Here is a 24,381-nt window from a genome sequence, read left to right as displayed (position 1 = left end):
TCCCCCTCCTCGCCTCTCCTATCGGCCACCGTATCCTGGGACGCTCTGAGTCTCGCGTTGCGTGGGACTAGAGGCGACCCGGCGTTCGCGAAGCTCTGGAAAGATGGCGGCACAGGTAGTAGATCTGCTGCGGGAAGTGGCGAGGCTGGAGGCGCCGATGGAAGAGCTCCGGGCGTTGCAGGCTGCCCTACAGGCTGTGCCTCTTAGCTCGCTTCGGGAACAGGCAGCTGAGCTCCGACTTGGGCCTCTTTTCTCGCTACTCAACGCGAATCAGCGGTAAGGAGAATCCCGGGAGGATGGCAGGCACCCTTCCCCTCAGTGTTTCCCTCTGGCCAGTCTTGTTGTGGTCTGTTCTGTCGCGATAGGGATGCGTCCCTACCCCCACGGGAGGCCTGTCTTGACGAGGCCAGGCCGGAGAATCTTCCTGACCTGAGAGGATCCCAGGGCCCCGACTTTGTCACCCTCCAGGCCCTGCCTAGCTTAGATTTTAGATCTCGCGGGAAAAGGGCTCGGGGTCTGGAGGCAGAAGAACAGAGTTCGAGACCTGACTGTGTTGCTTTCCAACCCCTGGGACTTAACCCCTTCTGGGCCACGGGTCGTTCTTCGCTAGAAATAAGCTAGTTAAGGTTTCTTCCAGCTTCTTTTCGACCGTTAAATCTCCACAACTAGGGTTATTACTTAGCACTCTGCTTTGCACCGCCCTAATGCACCGAAATATAATAGCGCTAAAACGGAAAACCTTCCGAAGATCCCTAGTCTAATAGGGCTGTGAGATACGTACGTAGATAATAATACACTTAGCCAGCTAACTGTGATAGTATTGTTGTTACCTGTGAATGTGTTTTAGTTCGTTTATTATGAAATGTGATTAAAGTGGGAAGATTCAGTGTAACTTGGGCCTTAGCTTTCTCATTTGTACAAATACCAGACGACTTTGCAAATAGTAAATACTTAATAATACTTGAATAAGTGAATCTTACTGTACTCACTCCTCTATCTTCTTCTGCAAACTGGTCTATCCTAAGTCATCCTGTCTTTCCCCTTCTCCCTCTTTCCCCTGCCTTTCCTCTGGCCTCTACAGTATGTTGTTGAAACATCTTCCCCACGTCATTCCTTCACGAGTGTTAATGTGTCTAGGCCCTGGTCTGTTGTCTGAGGGACTGTTTGATGTGTTTATTTAGGTTCCAATCCAGGCTTTGTTGCTTAGTCATAGACTACTAGAGACTTTAAAACATAAAAAGAACGCAGAACATAGCTTGCAGATTTTTTCATAACGTTTTGCCAGTGAAAGATAACTCCATTGCGAGGATCTGGGATGTCTTTTTGATATTCCCAAGCCTTTACAACTTTCTAGGACCAGTCAAGTTTCACCTCCACACAATGATGAGGGATGGGACGAAAATTTATAAAAGACAGGAAAAGATACAAAGGTGATTATTAAGACAATATTTACCCCTAAGATAATTACGGTCTTTTTAGGAATGTAGGACTACACAAAATTAGGGATTTGACCAATGACTTAATAAATATAAGGCATTTTATCTGCAGTTTATAGTTGCCTGGCATTTTCTGTGTTATACAGAAAGTATATCAGAAATAAGACTAAAATCCAAACCTTCTTGCCTCCAAGGCCAGCTTTCTGTTCATTAAGTGTTCTTTTAAGTGCATGAGAGAAATTAAAAATTTTTATATCTCTGATAATTTTCTCTTTCCTATCCTCTTTCCAGACCATAAAATTTAAGAGGATAGGGAGTATGCTTTATCTAAATTCTCTATTACCCTAGCCAGCATAGTATTTTGTATGTATGGGGTACTTAATATTTGAATTGTATTTTCATATCAGAAGTATATTGTTCATATGCAAAAGAAACACCTTATTTCTGTTTTAGGAATCAAGGAATTTTTCATAGAAGAGATGGTATTAAAGGATAGGAAAGATATCAACAGACAAGAGTTTTGAATCAGAAAGACAGAATGTTCTAGATACTGGGAATGAAAAAAGGCAGAGAGTCAGAAAAGCTCTGGAAAAAGAGAAGTAGTAAACTTAGATAATGTCATGATAGCTATCATCTGATATTTCAAGAGATATCTCTTGGGGACCATTTCTCAGGCCTTTGTTGGATCATCAGCCATCTCTCATCCCTTAATCATGACTAGCCGTTAAAGCTCCTCTTCTTGATCTTCTTTTCTCTCTTTATGCTCCTCTAAAAATTTCATCTATTCAACATGTTTGTCTCTGTGTAAGTGGTCCCTAAATCTATATATCCATTCCTAATCTAAATCTTATATTTGTAAATGCCATTGTATTTGTATATCTCCTTGATTGTCTTATCAACATTTCAAACTCAGCATATATAGTACAGAACTCCAAACTTTCCTGTTTCTCTGGAAGTTAATTAATCATAATTCTTGTTACCTAGTTTAACAATATTGGGATCATCCTTGTTTAAAAAAATTATTTTGAATAAACCGGTTAATGTAAATTCTATCCCTTTGAGGCCAGTAGCTGTTTCATCTTTGTCTTGGGGTCCCCAGCATTTATCATAGTGACCTGGCATGCAGCATTGCTTCATAAATGCTTGTTAACTGTTTCTAATGTCTTTTCTCTTCCTCTCTATCCAATCAGTTCTTGAATATGTTTCATTTACATGTTACTATGATCTGTCCCTTTCTCTTGTCCCAACCTATTACCCTAATTCAGGTTGCCATGAATAATATTTACATAGTATTTTAAGCTTTTTAAAGCACTTTTACATGCATTATCATATTTGGACCTCACAAGAATCCTGGGGGACAAATGCTATTATTTTCCCCAACTTTTACAGATATTGAAACTGAGATAAACAGATTAAGTAACTTGCTCAATGTCACACAGCTAGCAAATCTCTAAAGCCAGAGTTGACAGGTTTCCTGATTCTAAGTCCATCGCCTTAAATCCTTCTATTACCTGGCTACCTGCAACTGCAATTCATCCTCTTGAGCTGCTGCCAAAATCTTACTAAGGCAAGGTTCTGATCTTCTCAAAGGTTTTCAGTGTTTCCCTAATTGCCTCTGGAATAAAATGCAAACTCTTCAGTGCATATGAAGTTCTCGCTAGTTTGATATTAATATACTTTTCCAGGTTTATTATATAGTGTTTCATTTCATCTATCTTCATTCTAGCCAAACTGGCTACTCCTACTTCTTTCTAATCACATGGGGTGTCACTCATAGCTGGAATGTACTTGATGCTGGGGATACAAAGGCAAAGATAAAAGTCCCTTTGGTCAAAGAGATTACATTCTTTGTAATGTAAGGAGATAATGTGTATGTAAGTATGTACAAAACCAATACAAAGTAAATTTTTTTGGGGGGGATATTAGCAAGTAGGAAATAAGGAAAGACTGTGCATAAGATACTGTTTGAGCAGTTTTTGAAGGTTACAAGCAATTTTAACATGTGAAGGTAAAGTGGGGATGAATATTAAACGTGGGGGAGAGATGAAGTGTCATGTTTGAAGAATAAGGTGGCTAGTTTAATGAGACCATAAAGCAGTGGTGCTCAAACTTTAATTCTCAGTGTCTTTATACCATTAAAATTATTGAGGATCTGTCCAAAGGTTTTTTGTTTATATGGGTTATATTTATAGATGTTTACCATATTAGAAATAAAAACAAATTTTGAATTTGTATATCTTCTGAAAAGATTTCAGAAACCCCCCAGATTTCTCTGGATCACACTTTGAAAACCACTGCCATAAAGTGTGGGAAGAAGAATGAGGCTGGTTGGGATCATGTTATGAAGGACTTTAAAAGCTAAACAGAGAAGCTTATATTTGATTTTAAAGATAATAGCCATTTTAGTTTGTTGAATAAGAGAGTAACGGATTCACTTGTCACTTTCTGTCCTTGAAATTTCTTTGGCATTTCTGTGATGATGGATTGAAGAGGGGAGAGATTTAAAGCAGGAAGACCAGTTAGGTGGCTCACATTAGAATAATCCAGGTGAAAAGTGTTGTGGACCTGAACTAGGGAAACAGGTGAGTACAGTGGATAGAATGTGGGGTCTGGAGTCAGGAGGACCAATTCAAATCCAGTTTTGTAGCTGTAGCTGTGGGATTTAGGACAAATCACTTAACCCTCTCTCAGCCTTTTTCTTTCATTGTAAACATTCCAAATGAGATAATATTTGCAGAGTGCTTACTTAACACAGTGCCTGGCACATAATAGGGGCTTACTAAGTGCTTGTTCCCTTATCCTCATGAATTATGGTGATGGCTACCAGACACATGTGAGAATATTGAGGAAGTGTAAATGACAAGATTTTGCAGCTGATTGGATGTTTTGAATGGGGGAAAGTTGAAGATTCTGACAGAACAAGGGGGTTCCAAACCTGGGTGACTAGAAGTATAACAGTGCTCTGGAAAGAAACAGAAAAGGGGGGAAAGGTTTTGGAGGAAAGATAATGAGTTTTGTTTTGGATAAGTTGAGTTTGAAATGCCTATGCCATATCCATTTTGAAATGTTAAATAAGAAATGTGCTACAGACTAGAGACAGTTCTACAGATTAGGGTTTAAAAGTTATTTAAACCCTTTGGGGCTGATGAAGTCATCTAATAAGAGTATAGATAAAAGACGACAACACAAAATAGTGTTCTCTTTTTTCTTAAATTAACTTGTATATACTTAGCTGTCACATAAGTTTATAGTATCACAGATTTATAGGCCTTACAAATCCTGTAGTCCAATGTGCTCATTTTATAGATGAGAAAACCAAGTTCCTGAGGGATTGAGTGATTTGCCCAAAGATTCACTACTTTTATGTAAAAACAGGTTAAATCCATGTCCTTTGATTCCAAATATAGCTTTCTCTTTACATCCCCAAAGTGGATTGTACCTTCATTGAAAGTAGGGCCTTCACATCTTCAACAATGAGATGAACCAAATCAGTTCCAATAGAGCAGTAATGAATTGAACCAGCTACGCCCAGCAAAAGAACTCTGGGAGATGACTATGAACCACTACATAGAATTCCCAATCCCTCTATTTTTGTCCGCCTGCATTTTTGATTTTCTTCACAGGCTAATTGTACGCTATTTCAAAGTCCGATTCTTTTTGTACAGCAAAATAACTGTTTGGACATGTGTACTTATATTGTATTTAATTTATACTTTAAGATATTTAACATATATTGGTCAACCTACCACTTGGGGAAGGGGGTGGGGGGAAGGAAGGAGAAAATTGGAACAAAAGGTTTGGCATTTGTCAGTGCTGTAAAATTACCCATGCGTATAACTTGTAAATAAAAAGCTATATTAAAAAAAAGAAGAAGAAAGTAGGGCCTTGGGGCAGCTAGATGGCACAGTGGACAGAGTACCAGCCCTGAAGATCAGGAGGATCTGAGTTCAAATCTGGTCTCAGACCCTTGACACCTAATTGTGTGACCTTGGGCAAGTGACTTAATGTCAATTTCCACTACAACAACAACAACAACAACAAAGAAAGGGCTTTGTTTTGTTTTTGTATCCCTAGGGCCTAGCACAAGTGCTTAATAAATGCTTATTGAATTGAATTGAGTAACAATCTGTAACTCTTATTTCATCAGAAGATAGAAGTTGGATCAATAGGTGGAAGTTAGCAAGAGGAATTTATGCTTCAGAAAATTGGAATAAGTGATCTTTTTAGGTCCTTCTCCAACTGTGGGACTCCATGATTCTATAGTATGAAAGAAGACTGTTGCCAAAACAAAGTGATGCCAGATTATAGGTAGTCTTGAAGCCCCGTTTAGTAAAATCTAAGTATGATGAGGATCTTTAGAAGCCTCAACAACACCCTAAACCTTATCTACTATCTGCTACTGAGTGAAAGAGAACTAAGGAGAAAGATAGTAACATTCCTTCCCTTGATCCAGAGTTTTCCTTTATTTCAAGCTCAGCTCCACTGACTTCCCCACAGTTACCTAACATAGTGCTTCAGTTCTTGGCTGAGAGTTTAGCACGTCTTACACACAGTTAAATGCTTATTAAATTGTTTAACTGAATATTCTGACCCTTCTCTGGGAGAGAATACTTTTTTCTTTAAAATGATATGTATGTTCAGTTGTGTCTAACTCTGTGACCCATTTGGGATTTTCTTGGCAAAGATACTGTAGTGGCTTACCATCTCATACTGTAAACATCTCATCCTAGTGGATTTTAACCTAGCCTCTGTTGGTGATTGTTTAAGCCTCATTGATTACTCCCATATTTCTATTCTCAACCTAAATCTCCCTCCCACCATCTTCCTTCTCTAAAGCTATTTTAACCTTCTACTGTGCCGAAAAGGCTAGTGTTTATTGGAATACTTATTCAAAAAGTAGCAAACTAGATTTTATCTTAAACCTTTTCTTTACTTTCTTCTTTTTGTACTCGCTGAGTTTGGCTGCAATTGGATGATACAACTTCCTTGATAGCACTGATTTATTTTAATTTATACCAATGTCTTACTTTGCTTTACTTTGCTTACTTTGCTTCATATTTCATTGAAAAAAAAATGGAGAGTTTATCAAGAGCTTCCTCTTTTCCCCTGATTCTCGTCTCATCACTGAGATGTCTTCTATTATTATCACTTCTTTCATCCCTGTTTCACCTCTATGTGCACAGTTTTCACATTTCATACTGTTTTCTCCAGCAGATTGCTGTTTCTCATCCTTGTTCCCTTACGAATTTTTGATCCTTCCCTATCGAGTGATTGTATCCCTATTGCCTTACAAAACCAGCCCTGTCTTACCCATCATTAGAGGAAGCCTCACATAATCTATTCATCCCTGCTAGCTGTTGTCCTATATGTTTTACTCCTTTTATGGCTAAACTCTTTGGAAAGGCTGTCTATCCTAGGTGGTCTTACTACCTTTCCTTTCACTCTCTTCTCATTCAGTTGAATCTGTTCTCTCCGAAGTCACCAATGATGTCTTAACTACCAAAACTAATGACTTTTTCTCAATATTTTTCTTGATCTCTTTACATTGTTGATCACTCTTCTCCTTGATATTCTCTTCTTTAGGTTTTCATAGCACCTCTCTCTCCTGTCTGATCACTTCTCTGGTTTTATTGTGATTGTTTTGTTGGATATTCATCTGCATCGTGCCCAATAATCAGAGCCCAAAGTTTCACTCTCTTCTCTTTTTATACTATTTCATTTGATTATCTCAGAACTCCCATGGGTTCAGTTATTTTTTCTGTACAGATTAGTTTCATATCAGAGCCCTAACCTCTCTGCTGGCCTTCAGTCTATAATTCTGGACATCTTCAACTAGATTTTTCCCATAGACTGGTTGTGTCAAACTCAAATAGAAATGGCCAGCTGTATGTTGACTTAGAAAACCATATATAATATTGTCTATGTTGTATTTTATTTTGTTAAACATTTTCTAATTATGTTTCAATCTGGGTGGAAGAGTTTTGCAGATGGAGTTTGCTGTCTCTGCCATAGACATATTAAATTCAACATATCTAAAACAGAATTCTTTATTTTTCTTTGAAAGCCTTCTTTTCTTTTTTGTTACTGTGGAAAGTATCACCATAATTTCTTAGTGATTCAAGTTTGCAATAGAGACAGTATACTTGATTCCTCACTCTCACTTCTTATATCCAATCATAACAAGGCATGTTGATTTTACCTTTATAATATTTCTTGTATGTGCTTCTCTTCTCTCCTCTAAGAGAAGGCCTCATCACTTTATTCCTAGATTATTGTAATTGCCTACAACTAGTCTCCTGCCTTAAGTCTTTTTCCACTTAAATTTCAGTCAGCAGTCAAATTAATCTTCCTAAAGTGAACTAACCATGTCAGTCTTACTCTTGTTCCCCTCTCCTCCCTTTCAGTAAACTTCAGGGACTCCCTGTGACCTCCAGGATCTAAAGTAAAATCTTACCCTTCCTGGCTAAGCTAGTCCCTTTTTATCTTTGTCTTGTATTTAATTGTACAATGAAATGACACTGATCTTGCTGCTTCTTGTACATAACATTCTCCTGACTTTTGTGTGTTTCATTGACTGTCCTGCATGCCTGATATGCTCTTCTTCCACATCTGTCTCACAGCTTCCTTGACTTTCTTCTTATTTCAGCTAAAGTAATACCTTTTCCTAGAAAGCTTTTTTAGTCCTCTTTAATCTTAGTGCTTTCCTTTTTGGCTACTTCTAGTTTTTCCCATGCAGATCTTGTTTGTACATAATTGTTTCAGTATTGTAGGAAAGGGATTGTCTTTTTTTTATCCCACGAATTTAGCACTCTGCCTGACATATAATAATACTTAAGAAATACTAGTTGATACTGACTATATCCCTGTTTGAGATAATTGTGTTGGATTTTTTTTTTTGGGGGGGGGGGGGTGGTGGTAATGTTCTTAAATGTTAATATGGCTTTCTGGACTTAAATGCCTAACTTCTCTTTGCTCCTAATTCAGTTAGTCATAAAGTCCTATAGATTTTGCCCTTATGGTATCTTAGACATTGTTCCTTCTTGTCCATTTCTCATCATAACCATAATACAGGGTCAGAATTTTTTATTTGGCAATTCACAGTAGACATTTAGTTGTTCTTTCTACCTCTAACCTCCTTCCTCATGCTCAGTGCTAACTTTGTTGTGGTATTTTCCTTAATTTTCCTTACACAAATTATCACAGAAGTTTGTAGTTGGAAGGAAACTTTTAGAGCCTCTGGATCTTTCATTCCATGTCTTTGGGTGATTGTGGAAACTCCTTTTACAATGACAGTCAACATATCTGTAGTCTTAAAGAGGTGCCTGAACCACTGAGAAGTTGTACCTTACTTATGGTAATAGATCTAGCATATATTAGAAGCAGAATTTGATCCCAGGTCTTCTTTATCTTCAATCCCTCTGTTTTTTATGCCACATCACTTCTTAAAAGAACCTTGGCCATCACATAATTTTTGTTTTAGAGAGTAGAGAACTGAAGCCTAGAGAACTGAAACAACTTGCCCATGGTCACATACAACCTGATGGTGGCAGAGCCAGAAACTCTAGGTCTTCTGACTCTTTGTCCAGTACACTTTGATCCCCTTTCTTAATGCCTATAGCACATTATTCCCACCTCTCATTTCACTCATTGAATTTTTCATGTTATATTGTTTGTATGTGAACCTATGTTATTTACACTGAATTGTAAAGTGCTTAATATTTATTGAATGGACACTTTTGGATAGCTGTTAGAGCAGAAAAGTGGTTTATGTTACGAGTAGAGAGGGAATATAGAGTAATAGAATTGTTTTGGAAAAAGAGCTTCCCGCTCAGGTAAGAGTTCGTTAGTGTGAATCATTGCATATAATTATGTATCAATTGGTTTTCCTACTTTTGTTGTTGTTATTTTTTCTTTCTTTCTTTCTTTCTTTCTTTCTTTCTTTCTTTCTTTTTCTTTCTTTCTTTTTTTTTTTTTTTTTTTTTTTTTTTTTGAAAACATCCTTTATTGTAGAGGATGACTTCGTAGGAGGAGAAGAAATTGGGGTGGGGTGTGGAATTGAAGTGATATAAGAATAAAAGAGATGAATAAAAAAGTTAAATTTTGTTTGATTTGAATTTAGGAGAGCAATAAATAATGAAAAAAGGGTAATAGAAATGAGAGGTAAGTTAGTTTGTAAAGACTTAATAGAAAGATGAAATTAGCAATGATAACAAGCCATCTACCTTGGAAAAGAATGAAGACCATTTCGTTATTTCTGTGAGAGCTGACAGGCTCTTATTACTCAATATATTTGATATACTAGATTACAGTTGGAACTGATCAGAATCAGGAAGTAAAAGTGAGAATTAGAACCAGAAATTTATTTAAAATGAAAACCGTAAAAAAAATCATATTAATCTGAATCAATTGCATATTAATATATGCCTCCAAATCATTGATTTGTATATAATCTCCACTCTGAACTTGAGAATAATGTTAGAATTTGAAGAGTCCTTAAGAATTCATCATATCCAACCCCCTCAATTGACATGAGAGAAGATGAGTCTAACAAAATGAACTGACTAATAATCAGGATTATATGGTAAGTTAGTACCAGAAGTTGGACTAGAATTCAAGTCTCGCTCCTTCTGATTGCAGTATTCTTCATATTGTATCACACACTTTTCTCCTTATCTTAAGCAGCTGACTGAACTTGTATTACGTGTATAGATTCCTCGGGATTGGTATGGGAGAGACATAAGTAGAAAAGATTGAAGTTCCAAAGATAGAGGGAGGAGAAAAATGATTAATTTCTTTCAAAGTTAAGTACTAGGTAACCTGTTGTTTGACTTGTGTACATATTTTATATATATAGCTTAGTCATAGCATATCTTCCCTATTCCAGACTATTACATTTAGTTTTATACTGTTTTGTTATTGATCTGTTTCATGTGAAAAACATTTCTCCAACGTGCTTGTGAGAAGCTTCATAGGATAAAGATTATGCCTTTTACTTCTCAGTTTTCTCCTTGTGTCAAACACATGGCAGGGTACATAGTGGCTACTTAAACACTTGAACTTAAAACATCCCTTGGACAGAAGCAGCTACACCCAAAGAAAGAACACTGGGAAATGAATATAAACTGCTTGCATTTTTGTTTTTCTTCCCGGATTATTTATACCTTCTGAATCCAATTCTCCCTGTGCAACAAGAAAACTGTTCGGTTCTGCATACATATATTGTATCTAAGATATACTGTAACCTATTCAACATGTAAAGAACTGCTTGCCATCTAGAGGAGGGGATGGAGGGAGGGAGGGGAAAAATCGGAACGGAAGTGAGTGCAAGGAATAATACTGTAAAAAATTACCCTGGCATGGGTTCTATCAATAAAAAGTTATTTAAAAAAAAAAAAAGAACTTAAAACATCCTTGACCAACAGTCCTTAGATTTCCCTAATAGTGGACCAAATGATCAGAAATTCATATATGTGAAAGGTACATTAATATTCACAAATAATGGTAAAATGTGGTGTGTTAGCTATTCAGATACAGGGTTTTTTCAAGTAAACAAAAACAATTCTCTCTTTCACTCCCCCAAGTTAATTGGTTTTATTTGTACAAACAAAAAAAGTTTTAGACTGGGTGCTAGTTATAGATCAGTTTTGATAAGGCAGTGAAGATACTGGAACTTAACAAAACGTTAAACTACTCTGATACTCATCCCTTACATGACATCCTTTCTACCCGTCTTGATAAATGATGGGTCTTGGTTTTCAGGGAGCAGACTACCTTGTGTGTATCCATTCTGGAGAGATTTCTCCAAGCTATGGAACCAGTCTACGTGGCCCGAAACCTTAGGGATGAACTGCATAGGGGACTATCTCACCCTGATGATGCTGTGGTAATCCTCACTCTGTCCCAGGTATGGAATTTTAATAAGGCAGCACATGTTGCCCTGCACAAGATTTTTCTTTTTCTACAGAGGTGTGGGTGTATGACAACAGTTACAATCCATTTGTGACAAAGAGTGGGATCTATATCAGCATTTACACTGACTCATATTGCTGTGTTGACGATCTTTAATGCATAATAAAAGGAATTTTATTGAGGGATTGAATGATTATGTGAATCAGTAGATGAAGATATTTGACTTTTGTATTGTCATCCTGCTATGTCTGTTACTGATTAATATCTTGTAATTTTTCAGGTTGGAAGAATTGTAGAAAATTCAGAGGCTGTTACTGAGATTCTCAATAGTCCTGAATTACTGAAGGAAATTATTTATTGCATTGGTGCAGAAAAATTGTCTATAGCAAAAACGGTGAGTGTTCTAGACCTGTGAAACACTTTAAAATCACAGGATCTCAGAGTTGAAAGGTATTTCAGGGGTAATTAAGTCCAACCTATTCCTGAATAAGAATTCTCTTTAGAATAAAAACCACTAGACTTTGTTAAAAAAAAGAAAGAAAGAAAGAAAAGAAAAGAAAATAGAGAAGCCAATTTCTTTTAAAAAGAAAGGAAGGAAAAAAAAGGGAGAGGGGAATCATATAGTAAATAGTGAAGGACTTATTTGGCTAGTTAATTTTGAATTTGAATTGAAACTTCATTTGGGGTATCTCAATGATGCATTGCTAAATGAATGCAAATTGATAAATTTTTATTTCTTTCCTTGGGAATACATAGTATCATTTTTATTTACTTGATTGTTGTCAGAAGAAACGTTTTTAAAAATTTCTTAGTTGTAAGCTATTGATTTTTTTAGCTTGTTATTTTCAATTACTGGAAAGCAGCATGGTATAGTGAAAAGAAGCCCAATACTGAGCCCAAGACCTGGCATTGCCACTTACTATGTGAGTTTGAGCATGTAGCTTAACTTCTCTGATCATCAGTTTCCCAAAATATAAAAGGGAGGAAATTATAACTCTTCTTTCTCTTTGTATTATTGTGAGTTTCAAATGAAATAACTTGAGAAACACTTCATAAAATAGTTTTTTTAAAAACTATTATTTTCCTCTGCTTACATAATTAAGAAAATTATTTCCTTTTGCAAGGCTATCAAGTCACTATCAAGAATATCCCTAACTCAAGTAGGATTGGAGTCTTTATTTGAAAGCAGCCTACTAGATGACTTGAAAAATGTAATGCAAACAAGTGACATTGTACGATACAGGGTCTATGAGGTAAGATGAAAACTATTCTTTATATGATCTATACCAAAATGTACTATAGATCTGCTTGTGGAAGATAGAGTGATCCAGGAAAATCATGCTAAAGTGTAATAATGACAGCATATTACAAATTACAGCAAATGCTCTAATATAAGGATCAATCATCAAACAAGTATTTGTTTACTATGTACATGACAAATTGCTACAAAATATGGAATACAAAAATTTGTCAGGATTGAGGGGTCCTATCCACAAAGAATTTAAAGACACATACCCAGCAAATACTTATTTGCCTGATTGAAGCAACATAGTATAGTTGATAATGGATTTAAATACTATCTCTGAGATGTTCTATATTTATTTGATTTTAGTAAGTCCCTTTATTTTTCTTAGTTTTGTGACCTATAATGTAAGGGATGAATTATCTGTATCCCTTCCAACTCTAAATCCTATGATCCTATGAATAGATAGAACCTAAATTCTGAACTATGGAGACTGTCTGCAAACTGGATTTCCTTTTGAATAGAATTAAAACCAGACTAAAAGTTTTTTTCCCTGTGGTTCTGTTCTTACCTTAAACTAAAACATCTTTCATCATTGCTGTAAAACAAGAGAAAAATTTAAAAACATTATATAGTTTTTTCTGTTGGCAATAAGTATTATGTGAAATTTTAAGCTCAGGGTAGAGGCATGTATTGGTTTTCCTTAGAACTAAAAATGCTATTTTAAGTTCCTTCAATCTTTATTTTAGGTTAAATTGAGAACCAGTGTTATACTGGTTGGCTCCTTTTACATCTCTGCTTTTGTTTTTTTGTTTTTACTCTAGCTGATTGTGGAGATTGCCTCTGTGTCACCAGAATCCTTAAAATACTGTACCAACAGCGGATTGGTAACCCAGCTCATTAGAGAGCTGACTGGTGATGATGTGCTAGTCAGGTGGGTTGAATAAGGTGATTTTGGAAAGCACACTTCTGCCTAGAGTTCATCTGAATTGGCTCCCAACAGACTCTTAGAAGAAAAGACCATATAGGCATGATGTGTCAGAGCCTTCTTTAGAGGCAATGATAGTGAAAAGAACATCGAATTTTAAATTTGAAGTCCTAGGTTAAAGTTATGGTTCTTCTACCTACTTATTTATGTGAATTTGGTGAAGTTGACCTTTATCGATTTCATTTTCCTTATTCATAGAAGAAGAAAAGGGGGTGGACTAGATGATATATAAAGTCTCTTTCTACTCTATCTTACGATCCCATGGTATTTCATAGTATTTGTTAATTGAGAGGAGCCAATGTAAACATCAGTCACTATAGGAAAAAGAAAAAAATCAAGACATACCTTTTACCCTGTGTTTTATAAATGTGATCTCAATTAGTAATATTCCTAAACAAAGTCGCAGAATCATAGAATGTTAGAGCTGGAAGAAGCAGCATTTGAGTATCTCAGAATGAGTGGTTCATTTTTGTAATGCTTTTAATCTGAAATTGCATATACGTTTCATTAAAAGTATTTTGAGGCTAGCTAATTAAAATCCTTTGGTCTATTTTATATATTGCAGAGCTACCTGTATAGAAATGGTGACATCACTGGCATACTCTCATCATGGACGACAGTACCTATCCCAAGAAGGAATAATTGATCAAATTTCTAATATCATTGTTGGGGCAGATTCAGATCCTTTCTCCAGTTTTTATTTGCCAGGTAATAAATATTGTTTTTCTTTTGTAATAGAGGCAATCACTGAATCTTCTTCTTAGAAAGAGAGCCAGGATTTTTTTGTCTTTGAAAAAAGATGTTAAAACTGACTCCTTTGAGAAGAGACTTGAGTCATTTTATACTGAAATCTCTTTTCTAGCTGTTCTGGTTCCCTGTTTGGGAGTTGCATTATTTTTGAAATGTCTCCCAATGCTCAGAACATTTAGTCATTTTTCTTCTTATGCTCAGTTATGTGAAAATACAAGATAAAGTTAGTTGTAGTCCAGTGTATGCTATTTTGCTACTTGGTTCATATTGCTTCTTTGTGGCTTGCTTTAGGATTTGTCAAATTTTTTGGCAACTTGGCAATAGTGGATAGCCCTCAGCAGATCTGTGAACGATACCCAATCTTTATAGAAAAAGTCTTTGAAATGGCTGAAGGTCAGGACCCCACCATGATAGGAGTGGCAGTGGACACCCTAGGGATCCTGGGCTCAAATGTGGAAGGAAAACAGGTTTTACAAAAAACAGGTTGGTACAGTTTGTCTTTGATTTCTAAAGGAAGTTTTTATTATTTGATGAAGAAATAATTCAGTTGCTATCATTAAGTTGCATGCTGGTAGATTTGACATATCACAGAAAATTGATGTTTTGTTTTGTTTTTACAATCTTAATGAATTTGGACCTAGTCCTTTCACTTTTTGAAACTTACTAACGATTCCCATTTGCAATGGATCAAAATTGTCTTCGGCCACTAATTACTTATAGAATCACTTCATGTTAGTTCTGAAAGAGACATTATTGGTCATCTAGTCTTCTACTTTATTTTACAGATGGAGACATGGACTCAGAAAGGTGTGAAGTGATTTGTTCAAAATCATACAGAATGTTAGAGAAGCTGGGACTAGAACCCAAGTCACTAGACACTTAATCTAGTATTTCTTTTATTAGATCATGCTGACTTTATGGTAGATGAAGGACTCTGATCCCTTCACTAATCTAGTTTACCACTGCATAAACAGATTTACAATGATAATAGTGCTTTTGATGTTCTATCTTTAGGTACAATGTAAATAAGTATCTTGCATGACAAATAGTTCTGTGGATATTATAGTGATAAAACAGTGCAAAGAAAGATAACAAACAAAACGCTAGTTACCATACAAGACATGTTAAGAAGCAATCAATATTTATGATGAAATACTAGCCAAAAATATTGATTGATTGGCAACCATTAGGATTCCCAAATAAAGAGATAAGAAATGTAGACTGTCTCAAGGGTAATTTTGGACTAGAATTAGAAAATCACTGAGAGTGTGTGTGTGTGTGTGTGTGTGTGTGTGTGTGTGTAGGTGTAGTTAGTTAGGTACATGTTTTCATGACTATCATTTGGTCTCTAAAAGTACATTTATTTGTAATATGGAGTTAGAGAATGTCTTTATGTGTAAACACAAAATTTGTTTAATACAATTTGATTTTTCATTTCTAAAGGGAGTCGATTTGAACACCTGCTAAAGAGAATAGGACACCAAGCAAAGAATGCTTCAACAGAACTTAAAATTAGGTGTTTGGATGCAATTTCATCTCTTCTTCATTTACCAGTAAGTAGACGAGAATGTTGATAGAGATTCTTGGATTATCTTTGTAGACTAAATACGTGTGATTTGATGTTTCAGAATTTAAATAAAAACATTTGTCAGGCAAGTGCTATCCTTACTCATTGTATGGGCATAATGCCATAAATAATTAGTGTTACTATAAGAGTTGCCATAGAATCCTAGAGTTGGAAGTAACCTGAGATCATCTAGTCCAGTCTCTTCCAGTATGTATTCTTTTTAACCATATTTGTGAAGATGTTGGAATCAGATTTGCTTCCGGTTCTGCTGCTTACAGGTTGTTTGATCTTGGACAAGTGGCTTAACCTCCCTGGAGCTCATAGTAAAATGAAGGGTTTGAACCAAAAGATTTTTAGGGCTCTAACTATAAATTCTGTGTTCTTTATTACCATATTGAAAATATTGAGTGTTTCCCTCTTTGCCCTACAGCATGATCAACAGACTGACGATCTCCTAAGAATGACAGAATTCTGGTTCTCGTCTTTAACTCGGGAACCATTGGAACATTTTAGGGGAATCAGCACCCAACCTTTTCCTGAGCTGCATTGTGCTGCATTAAAAGTGTTCACAGTAAGTGTTCCCTTCCAAAGTTAGCAGTGCCAAATATAATTGTTATACAGTAGTTTTAACTTAATAGAGAAATTCCTGTTGTTTAGATAATGATTTTATTTTTAAGGATGAAATAGAATTTGGAACTTTTGATTTCATGAGAAACATAAATATTTAAAAAGTAGTAATAATCTATGGAATTTTGTGGGTTTTTTCCTGCACTTTGCAGAAATTAGTCTAGTACATTTTAATCAAGGTATACCCAGAGTTTTTTGAGTTCCTGTTTGATCTAACAATGTTATTGAATTCTTTCTTTAATTTCTTGATTCATTATCCAGTTTTTTAATTATGCAAAGCTCAGAGCTTTGTAGTGGATGAGATTCCATAATGTAGTGGAAAAAAGTATTTGACCTGGAAGCAGAAAGCCTGGGTTTTAGTCTGGGCTGTGTCACTTAATAGCTATGTAACAATGGCAATTTATTTAACTTCTTTAAACTGTGGTCTCCAGATCTGTAAAGTACATTTATTCTTATTGGGCTTTAAGAAGAATACTGTGTGTGTATGTGTGCGTGTGTGCTTTCATGCATTCATGTGCTAAGACAATTGGTGTTAAGTGACTTGCCCAGGCTAGGAAATATTATCTGAGGTCAAATTTGAACTCAGGTCTTCCTGACTAAAGGGCTGGGGCTCTATTCACTGTGCCAGCTTGCTGCCCCAAGAAGAATATTTTATAAGCTGTAAATAGAAACATTTATCAATTTTGCAAATAAGTTACAGTCCCTATCTTCAAGGAACTTCCTTTATTAGCTGTCTTTATAACTTCCATTTCTTTTTCCTAAGATTAAAAAGGAATTGTTCTCTTTTTCTGTTTATCTTTAGGCCATTGCAAACCAACCCTGGGCTCAGAGACTTATGTTTAATAGCCCAGGTTTTGTGGAATATGTTGTGGATCGTTCTGTGGAACATGATAAAGCTTCAAAAGATGCCAAATATGAACTAGTGAAAGCCCTTGCAAACTCGAAAACAATTGCAGAAATCTTTGGAAACCAGTATTATTTAAGACTGAGAGCTTACCTGAGTGAAGGCCCATACTTTGTGAAGTCTGTTTCAACTACAGCTGTGGAAGGAGCAGAATGAGTTCCACAAAATTGAATTTAGGGGACCAATCTTGATGACCAAGACATCTTCCAAAGACCTTTGGGTTTGTTTTATTTTGTTTTGAGGAGGGAGGGATTTGTATTTAATGTAACAAAACAGAAAATACTTCTAGCTATAATTGCACTTTTAAAAAAATTATCATGGTATGTTTAAGATAGACTTGACAACTATGCATTTGTTGTTGTTGTATTTTAAGTACATTGTGGAATGGGTTTGGAGCTCTTTGATTGCAAAAAGAAAATCTTTCACCTTACAGGGGACTGGCCATTATTTGAACTAAGTATTTTTCTGCTTTCTAAATACACATGATCTTGCCAAAACTGAATATAATTTTAAAAAATTAGCCACAAATGCTGGAATTCTTTGACCTAGAAATACCTAAATAGAAAATGCTCCCTGCCACAAATAGTGCTTTATTCAAAAAAAAAAAAAAAAAGCAAATTAAATTAGGAATTTTTGTCTATTCTTGGCATATCTTTTTGTTCTTTATTCCACTACCTCTTCCCTATTGGATGTGCAACTTCTTTAGATTATAAAGCAATATGGACCCCTAAAATTATGTGTTCTCATCTTTATAATGCAAGTAAACCATTATTAATAAGGTCTCTTTGGTGAGCTTTTGAGATGAGTTTTTATAATTGTCCTTTCTAAGAAAATAAGACATTCTGTGACTTAAGGAAAATCCAGGGGGAAAAACCCTTCCAATTTGAAATCTTGTTTTGATAACTCTTTGCAGTAATTAATGATTTGCATCTATTCTGTTTTTATAATTGTGACTCTTTCCCCTTCTTTCTCTTACTGCATTTGATTAAAAAACTCTCCCTGGCAATATCTGCTGAAGATGTGTTCTTACTCTACACCTTCTGTTTCCTACAGAGTACTAGAATTCATTGAATGTTAAAATTTGAAGTGATCTGGCACTCAGTATTTCTCTATAGGTACTAGGCTTGAGTTAATACAAACAGGATGTTAAACTTAGAAGAGACCTTTCTACAGCTAATAACTACTAATATTTCTCTATCATCATTAACCAGTCACCTCTTTAGTACCTTGCAGTGGCCTAAATCAAAGGGCTTAGTATCAGTTTGGTAAAGATGGGTTTTGGAATTGTAGGATTTTTGTGCTGGAAGGAACTTTTGGGATCTTGTGGTTTTATCCATGAGGAAATTGAGGCCTAGAGAAGGAAAGTAACTTGCCCCCAAGGACATACAATGAGTTGGTAGTAACACTGTCATTAGAACTCAGGTCTCTTGACTGCCCAGCTGGTTCTCTTTCCATCTCTATTACTTCTGTAACACATCAGTACAACTAATGACTTGCTTTTTCATACATTAATGTTTTGAAATTAGTTTTTCCGAATAAATTTGGTGACTGTTCTATCCAAGAAAACTATAAAATATTAAGCAGTGCATTACGCATTGAAATATACAAAGGCAAAAATGCTTTCAAAGAGCTGACTTTTTCTTAAAGGAAACAGCATGTATTTACAAATATATACATTGTATGTATGTAAAATACATAATACATTGTAATTTCTTAAGGAGAAGCATTAACACTTGGAAGGTTCAGGAAAGGTATCATAGGAAAGGGGCCATTTGAATAGCTATGCTTGGAAGGGAGTTAGGAATTCTAAGAGGCAGACATAATGGTCAAATATAATAATATTTTTAAAGTGCTTTGCAAATTTTAAAACTACATTTAAATATTAGCTATTATTGTTATTACCAGAAAAGAAACATACTTCTAAACCAATAACATGACTATATTTGATCCTCAAAAAAATCCTGGGAGATAGGTGCTATTATTATTAGATAAGGAAACTGAAGAAGAGATTAAATGACTAGTCTAGAAGTCACACATCTGTTAAGTGTTTGAGACCAGATTTAAAGTAAGAACTACTCTCCAAATTCATCCACTTGCCACCTTGCTGCCTCTGGTAAAGTAATAGTGATAATTTGGAAAGCAAGTTGCATAGAGAAGAATATGATTCGGTTTCAAGAATTTGAGAGCAAGGTCTGTTGAATTAAAAGACATTCAGATCCTAAAATGATATTTTGAAATTGCTGAAGCAGCAGTGTATGCAAAATCCATCCCATGTTCCCTTTTTAATCTCATATTAAAATTCCATTTAAAAATAATTCTGGTTTGTGGTGATAATAGAAGAAATTTGGATTTGGAATAGAAGGATTTGGAATTAAAAAAGAATTAGATTTGGGAATAGACTCCATTACTAGTAGTGTAACTTAGGCAAGTCACTGTACCTTTCTGGGCCTTGATTTCTTTATCTATTAAATAGGAAATTAATTAGGTGGCAATGTGATCTCTGATGTCCTTTCTAGCTGTCACAAAGTAGAGGCTACATAACTGAGATTTTTAAGGCACTTTATACATGAGAAATTTATATCTAATAACCTCTAAGATTTCTTTCAGCTCTTTATATATTTCTAATTCTTTAATCCTAGTTAGTTCTTATCCATCTTATGAGAGCATTACTGTGCAACAACACCAAATGAATAAATGAGTTGCATCCTTTTTGTATTGTGGGGTCTGTTTGGGACTTAAGTCAAAAAACTTCTGAAAATTAGTAGCATAGGAGGAAATGTGCTAATTCAAAGAACTTGGACACCTAAATAAAATTTAAGATTTATATATATATATATAGAGAGAGAGAGAGAGAGTCTATATTTAATTCTTTAAGAGTAGATAATGGAACATGATTTTTTAAGTTTACAGATTCATTTGCCGCATGCACACTATATTGAGTAACATTTTAAAATAATTCTATAATTCTATTTAATTTTTTTCAGGTGTCAGATATAGTCATTCAGATATTGTCATCAGAGACCAAAAAATGCAAAGTTAGTTCCATTAATATTATGATTGTCTTTGAATTGTCTTGAATTATTAAGAAGTACTATAATTAAAAAGAACAAGAGGCAATTTTTCACAGAAATAAATTTAATACATTCCTTCTTAAAAAAAAAAAAGTTGATTGCAGAAAGAATTCTATACTAAGTTAAATTCTTTAGGAACTGTTAGATCATTGGTATTTGGAACATGAATAAAAGGGCTTCTCTTGCCAAAATAATAATTGCAAAGACTTTTATAGTTAAGCCTTTGGGGGAAAATACAAAAGGAGGAATATTTACTATGATAGCAGAAAGAGAAATTGTAAAGCATATATTTTCTGTAGGAAAATGAAATCTTAATTAGCAAAATACATTGCATCATTTTTTATAGGTGCTATATTAAAGTTTTTTAAACTATCAAGATAAGTTAGAAGTTTGCAGGAGACCAACCCATAATAGGTTTCAAGCAAAGTGCATTCTTTCCCATCATTTACTTCCCTCCACTCAAGAGGCATTTCTTCACCAGTCATTTCAGAGGATGTGAAGATGAATTTATAGCAGCATCGATTATACCTAATGTGCTTCTCTCCAGAAAACCGTGAGCTGTGGATGGGTATGAGGCCAGCATACTTGGCGCAGATTCCTATAAAAACATCAGCAGGTATTGCCAAAGGTGTTTCCTTGAAAACCACGTACATCATACGGGCTACATCTTGGGATACTATAAAGGCCTCTCCACTGCAGTAATCAGGGTAGTACTTTTCTGGATACTCACTAACTGGAACAAAATTCTGGCTTCGAGGATCTCTGTTGGGCATATCCTGATGGATAACCCTTCCCACGTAGATCTCTTCAAGGTGGTTTTTTAAGTTAAGAAGATAGTCTACCAGGCTAGGGAGATTGACAAACATCTCTTCATTGACCTTGAGGATGAACATAGCATTTGGGCAGAAAGTTACAGCCCACTGCATCATCATGATGGTCTTTAATGTTTGGTTCCCAGAACTGTCCAGGAAGAACCCTTCAATAATATCTCTGTATTTATTAGACTCCATATTGATGTCTTGCTGAGAGGTTCCTAGATCTGGCATTCCTAAGGCAAATAATGTGAGTATAGGATATCCTCGTATAGTGGTCACATTAGCCCAGGTTTTCCTTATCAAATCTCTCCTTGACCCATTTTCTGGACTGCTAAAGATAAGAGAGAGTAAAAAGATATCTTCTCCCTTGCATGCCTCCTTCTGGCTCAAGATAAAAAATTTTGAGAGGTTATATTTTAAGGGTTCCACATTTAATTTTCTGGCTTTGTCCTTAATCTCAAGAACTCGCACATCTACATATGGTAATGATTGCAGAAAATATTCTTCCACAAAGTCAGCTCCAAAGAGTAGGGCATGAAACAAGATGACATTAAATAAAATGAAGCACCATTGGTGAGTCCGAAGCTTACAGAATGTCACCTAAATAAGACGAGAACATATGTTTTTTGTCTGCACTCATCTGAAATTAATGGAAATATATTTAAAATAGAAACCAATTATTTACTATTACTCATTTGAGTTAGCCTTTGATGTTATCATTTATACAGAATTTGTTCCATTTTTCTAGTTGCCAAGCAGTTTTTTGTCAACTTTAGTATAATTTGAAATGCATTTATGGTTCTGACCCATGTTTCAAAGGTGTTTTATTAATATTTATGTATAAATACTTTTAGATAATATATAATAAAATAATGTGCAAATATAACTTTACAAATATCCCAATACATTTTATGTTTATGAAAGTACGTAAGTGCTCATTGGGACCATATTAGAACTTCATGGTTTCCTGTCCAAAGAGGAATGAATGCACAGTAATTTTTAATTGAGAAATAGAACAAACAAGAAACTGCTATAGTGTGATGTGGCATCAGTAGAAATCTAATGAAAAGGATCTGAGTTGAAGAAGCAGAGCTGAACCCATTTTCACTGGCTCATATAATAGAACTTCTCATCTTCCCTTTTACATCAATTAAATAGAGGAAAAACTTCTATTCATCTGTAAAATGAGAGGATTAAATTCTATAGACTTTAAGATTCTTTCATTCTCCAAATCTATAATTCTCTAGGGGTCCTCATTTATCCTCATTTCTCATTTTCTTCGTTTGCTTGCAACATAAGGAAATGGCAAACCTTTAATACTGTATTTAGCCTAGGACACTATAAAAGGGAAGCAAGGTTACCTATAATTCAGAATCTCTGCCTCTCACAAGAACAGTAACAAATGCCTTAAACATTGGGGAGAAAAAAAAAAGTTTTACCTGCATATTATCTGTGAATGAGTTCGGAATTCGCAAAGCACTTTAGTCCAAATACGGATTTGGGTTCAAATGTATAGACAAGATGAGTCCATTTGCAACTGAAGTGGAAACACTTTATGTCTGGAACTTTTAGGATAAGGTTTCTCTTTAATCAACTTGATCCTTTGTTCCAGCTTACTTGATGGATGCACAGAAATGCCCATGCTCACATACACACACAAACACACTGATCATATTGCAGTTGGAGAAAACCCAAAGTAATACAGTCAGAACAGTCTGCCTAATTCATTAGTCCTTAAGACTCTAGGAAATCATTTGAAAAAAAAAAATGTTCCTTGATGTCAGAAACAGTTAATGAGGTATGGGATATGATCTCTGGAGTTATGCTTATCCTTGTAAGCAATAATTTGTTTACTTGAATAAAATTGTTTTTCTATTTAAGTTTTTTCAGTATGGTTGGATTAGATGATCTTATGAAGTCATTACTGTTCTGTAAATGACAAAAAATAATGCAGGGTTTTGTAGGTCATGCAGTTGAAATATGTGCATTTAAAGGATTTAAACAAAGATCCATGATAGACTGCGATGACAATGGGCTGATGGCTCTAGCATGAGAGGACCCAGCTTTAAATTCTACTTCTAGTTAGTATTGACCTTGGGCTACTCACTTCTGGCCCTCAGTTTTCTCACCTGAAGAATGAAATGATGATCTTTGGGTTTCCTTACAAATCTAGATCTATGATCCTGTGCCTTAGGATTGGCTAAATGATTTTTTTTTAAGTCCCTAGCATAGCTGTGTTGAACTGGAAGTTGGCCTGCCCCTGACGTTTGGTGATCTCTTAATTCTCTTAGAAAAGGGAAGAAGAGACGGTGGATTTTGGGGGGTATGTTTTAAAACCATCAAAACATGTTTTGTAGGTCTTATGGAAGCAGTGTACAGTTGAATAGGATTAAGAAATCTGCAGTTTAGTACATATTTTGCTGCTAAATATATGATGTTAAGCATATATCAGAGCCCATACATCTGAGATAGGGCCTCACCTCTGAAATGATTTGAATTAATTGTATAACTACTTTCAGATGTGAAAGTTGTCACCTGCATTCTATGAGTCAAGTCCCTTTCTAACACTGACATAAGGTATAAGACTTGTTTGAACTGCAGATAAATTTCACTGCTTCAATTTCCAAAATATTAGGAAGCCAGGATCAATGAACATATTTACAAAAAATCTGATGATAGGAAGGTAGGAATAAAAATTGTGAATGAGGACTGCTGTTTAATTAATGGACGGAATCAAATATTTGGAACAATCACAGGAGCTCCCAATTAAGAGCTAGGCAGGCACTGGCAATGGGAGATGAAAGGCTCTTTTAAAACCACATCCTGACAACTTTATAGAAGAATTTTACTGCGTTTCCTGTTCATCTTGCCGTTGTTTTTTACACAGGCTTTTTTTTTTTTTTTTTAAATTTTTTTTTTTCTTCCAAATATATCCCTGTAGATAGGCGCAGGTTGCCAATCATCTCCGTCTTTGGGCTACTACGCATGCTTCATTCACACTCCTCGCGAAGTGGAGTTTCCTTACAAATCTAGGTCTATGATCCTGTGCCTTAGGATTGGTCGGAAATTCT

General features: G+C 35.4%; 2 protein-coding genes across 2 annotated transcripts; one reads left to right on the top strand and one right to left on the bottom strand.

Annotated features, from left to right (window-relative positions):
* Window positions 1-74: 74 nt before the first annotated feature.
* PSMD5 (proteasome 26S subunit, non-ATPase 5) lies at window positions 75-18,430 on the top strand. The gene is made up of 10 exons (XM_051979536.1): window positions 75-276; window positions 11,196-11,340; window positions 11,626-11,739; window positions 12,470-12,598; window positions 13,413-13,522; window positions 14,142-14,284; window positions 14,618-14,809; window positions 15,770-15,879; window positions 16,324-16,464; window positions 17,323-18,430. Exons 1-10 carry the CDS (start codon window positions 104-106, stop codon window positions 17,578-17,580), a joined length of 1,515 nt encoding a protein of 504 aa, XP_051835496.1. The 5' UTR covers window positions 75-103; the 3' UTR covers window positions 17,581-18,430.
* Window positions 18,431-18,516: 86 nt separating this feature from the next.
* Window positions 18,517-22,755, bottom strand: B3GALT9 (beta-1,3-galactosyltransferase 9). Its single transcript, XM_051973727.1, has 2 exons — window positions 22,750-22,755; window positions 18,517-21,910 (listed from the first exon to the last, which is right to left on the bottom strand). Exons 1-2 carry the CDS (start codon window positions 22,753-22,755, stop codon window positions 20,807-20,809), a joined length of 1,110 nt encoding a protein of 369 aa, XP_051829687.1. The 3' UTR covers window positions 18,517-20,806.
* Between the last annotated feature and the right edge of the window lie 1,626 nt (window positions 22,756-24,381).

This window comes from Antechinus flavipes, chromosome 2, assembly GCF_016432865.1.
Source record: "Antechinus flavipes isolate AdamAnt ecotype Samford, QLD, Australia chromosome 2, AdamAnt_v2, whole genome shotgun sequence".
NCBI lineage: Eukaryota > Metazoa > Chordata > Mammalia > Dasyuromorphia > Dasyuridae > Antechinus > Antechinus flavipes.
Note: the sequence above shows the minus strand (reverse complement) of the source record. Positions and strands in the feature narration are given on the sequence as shown.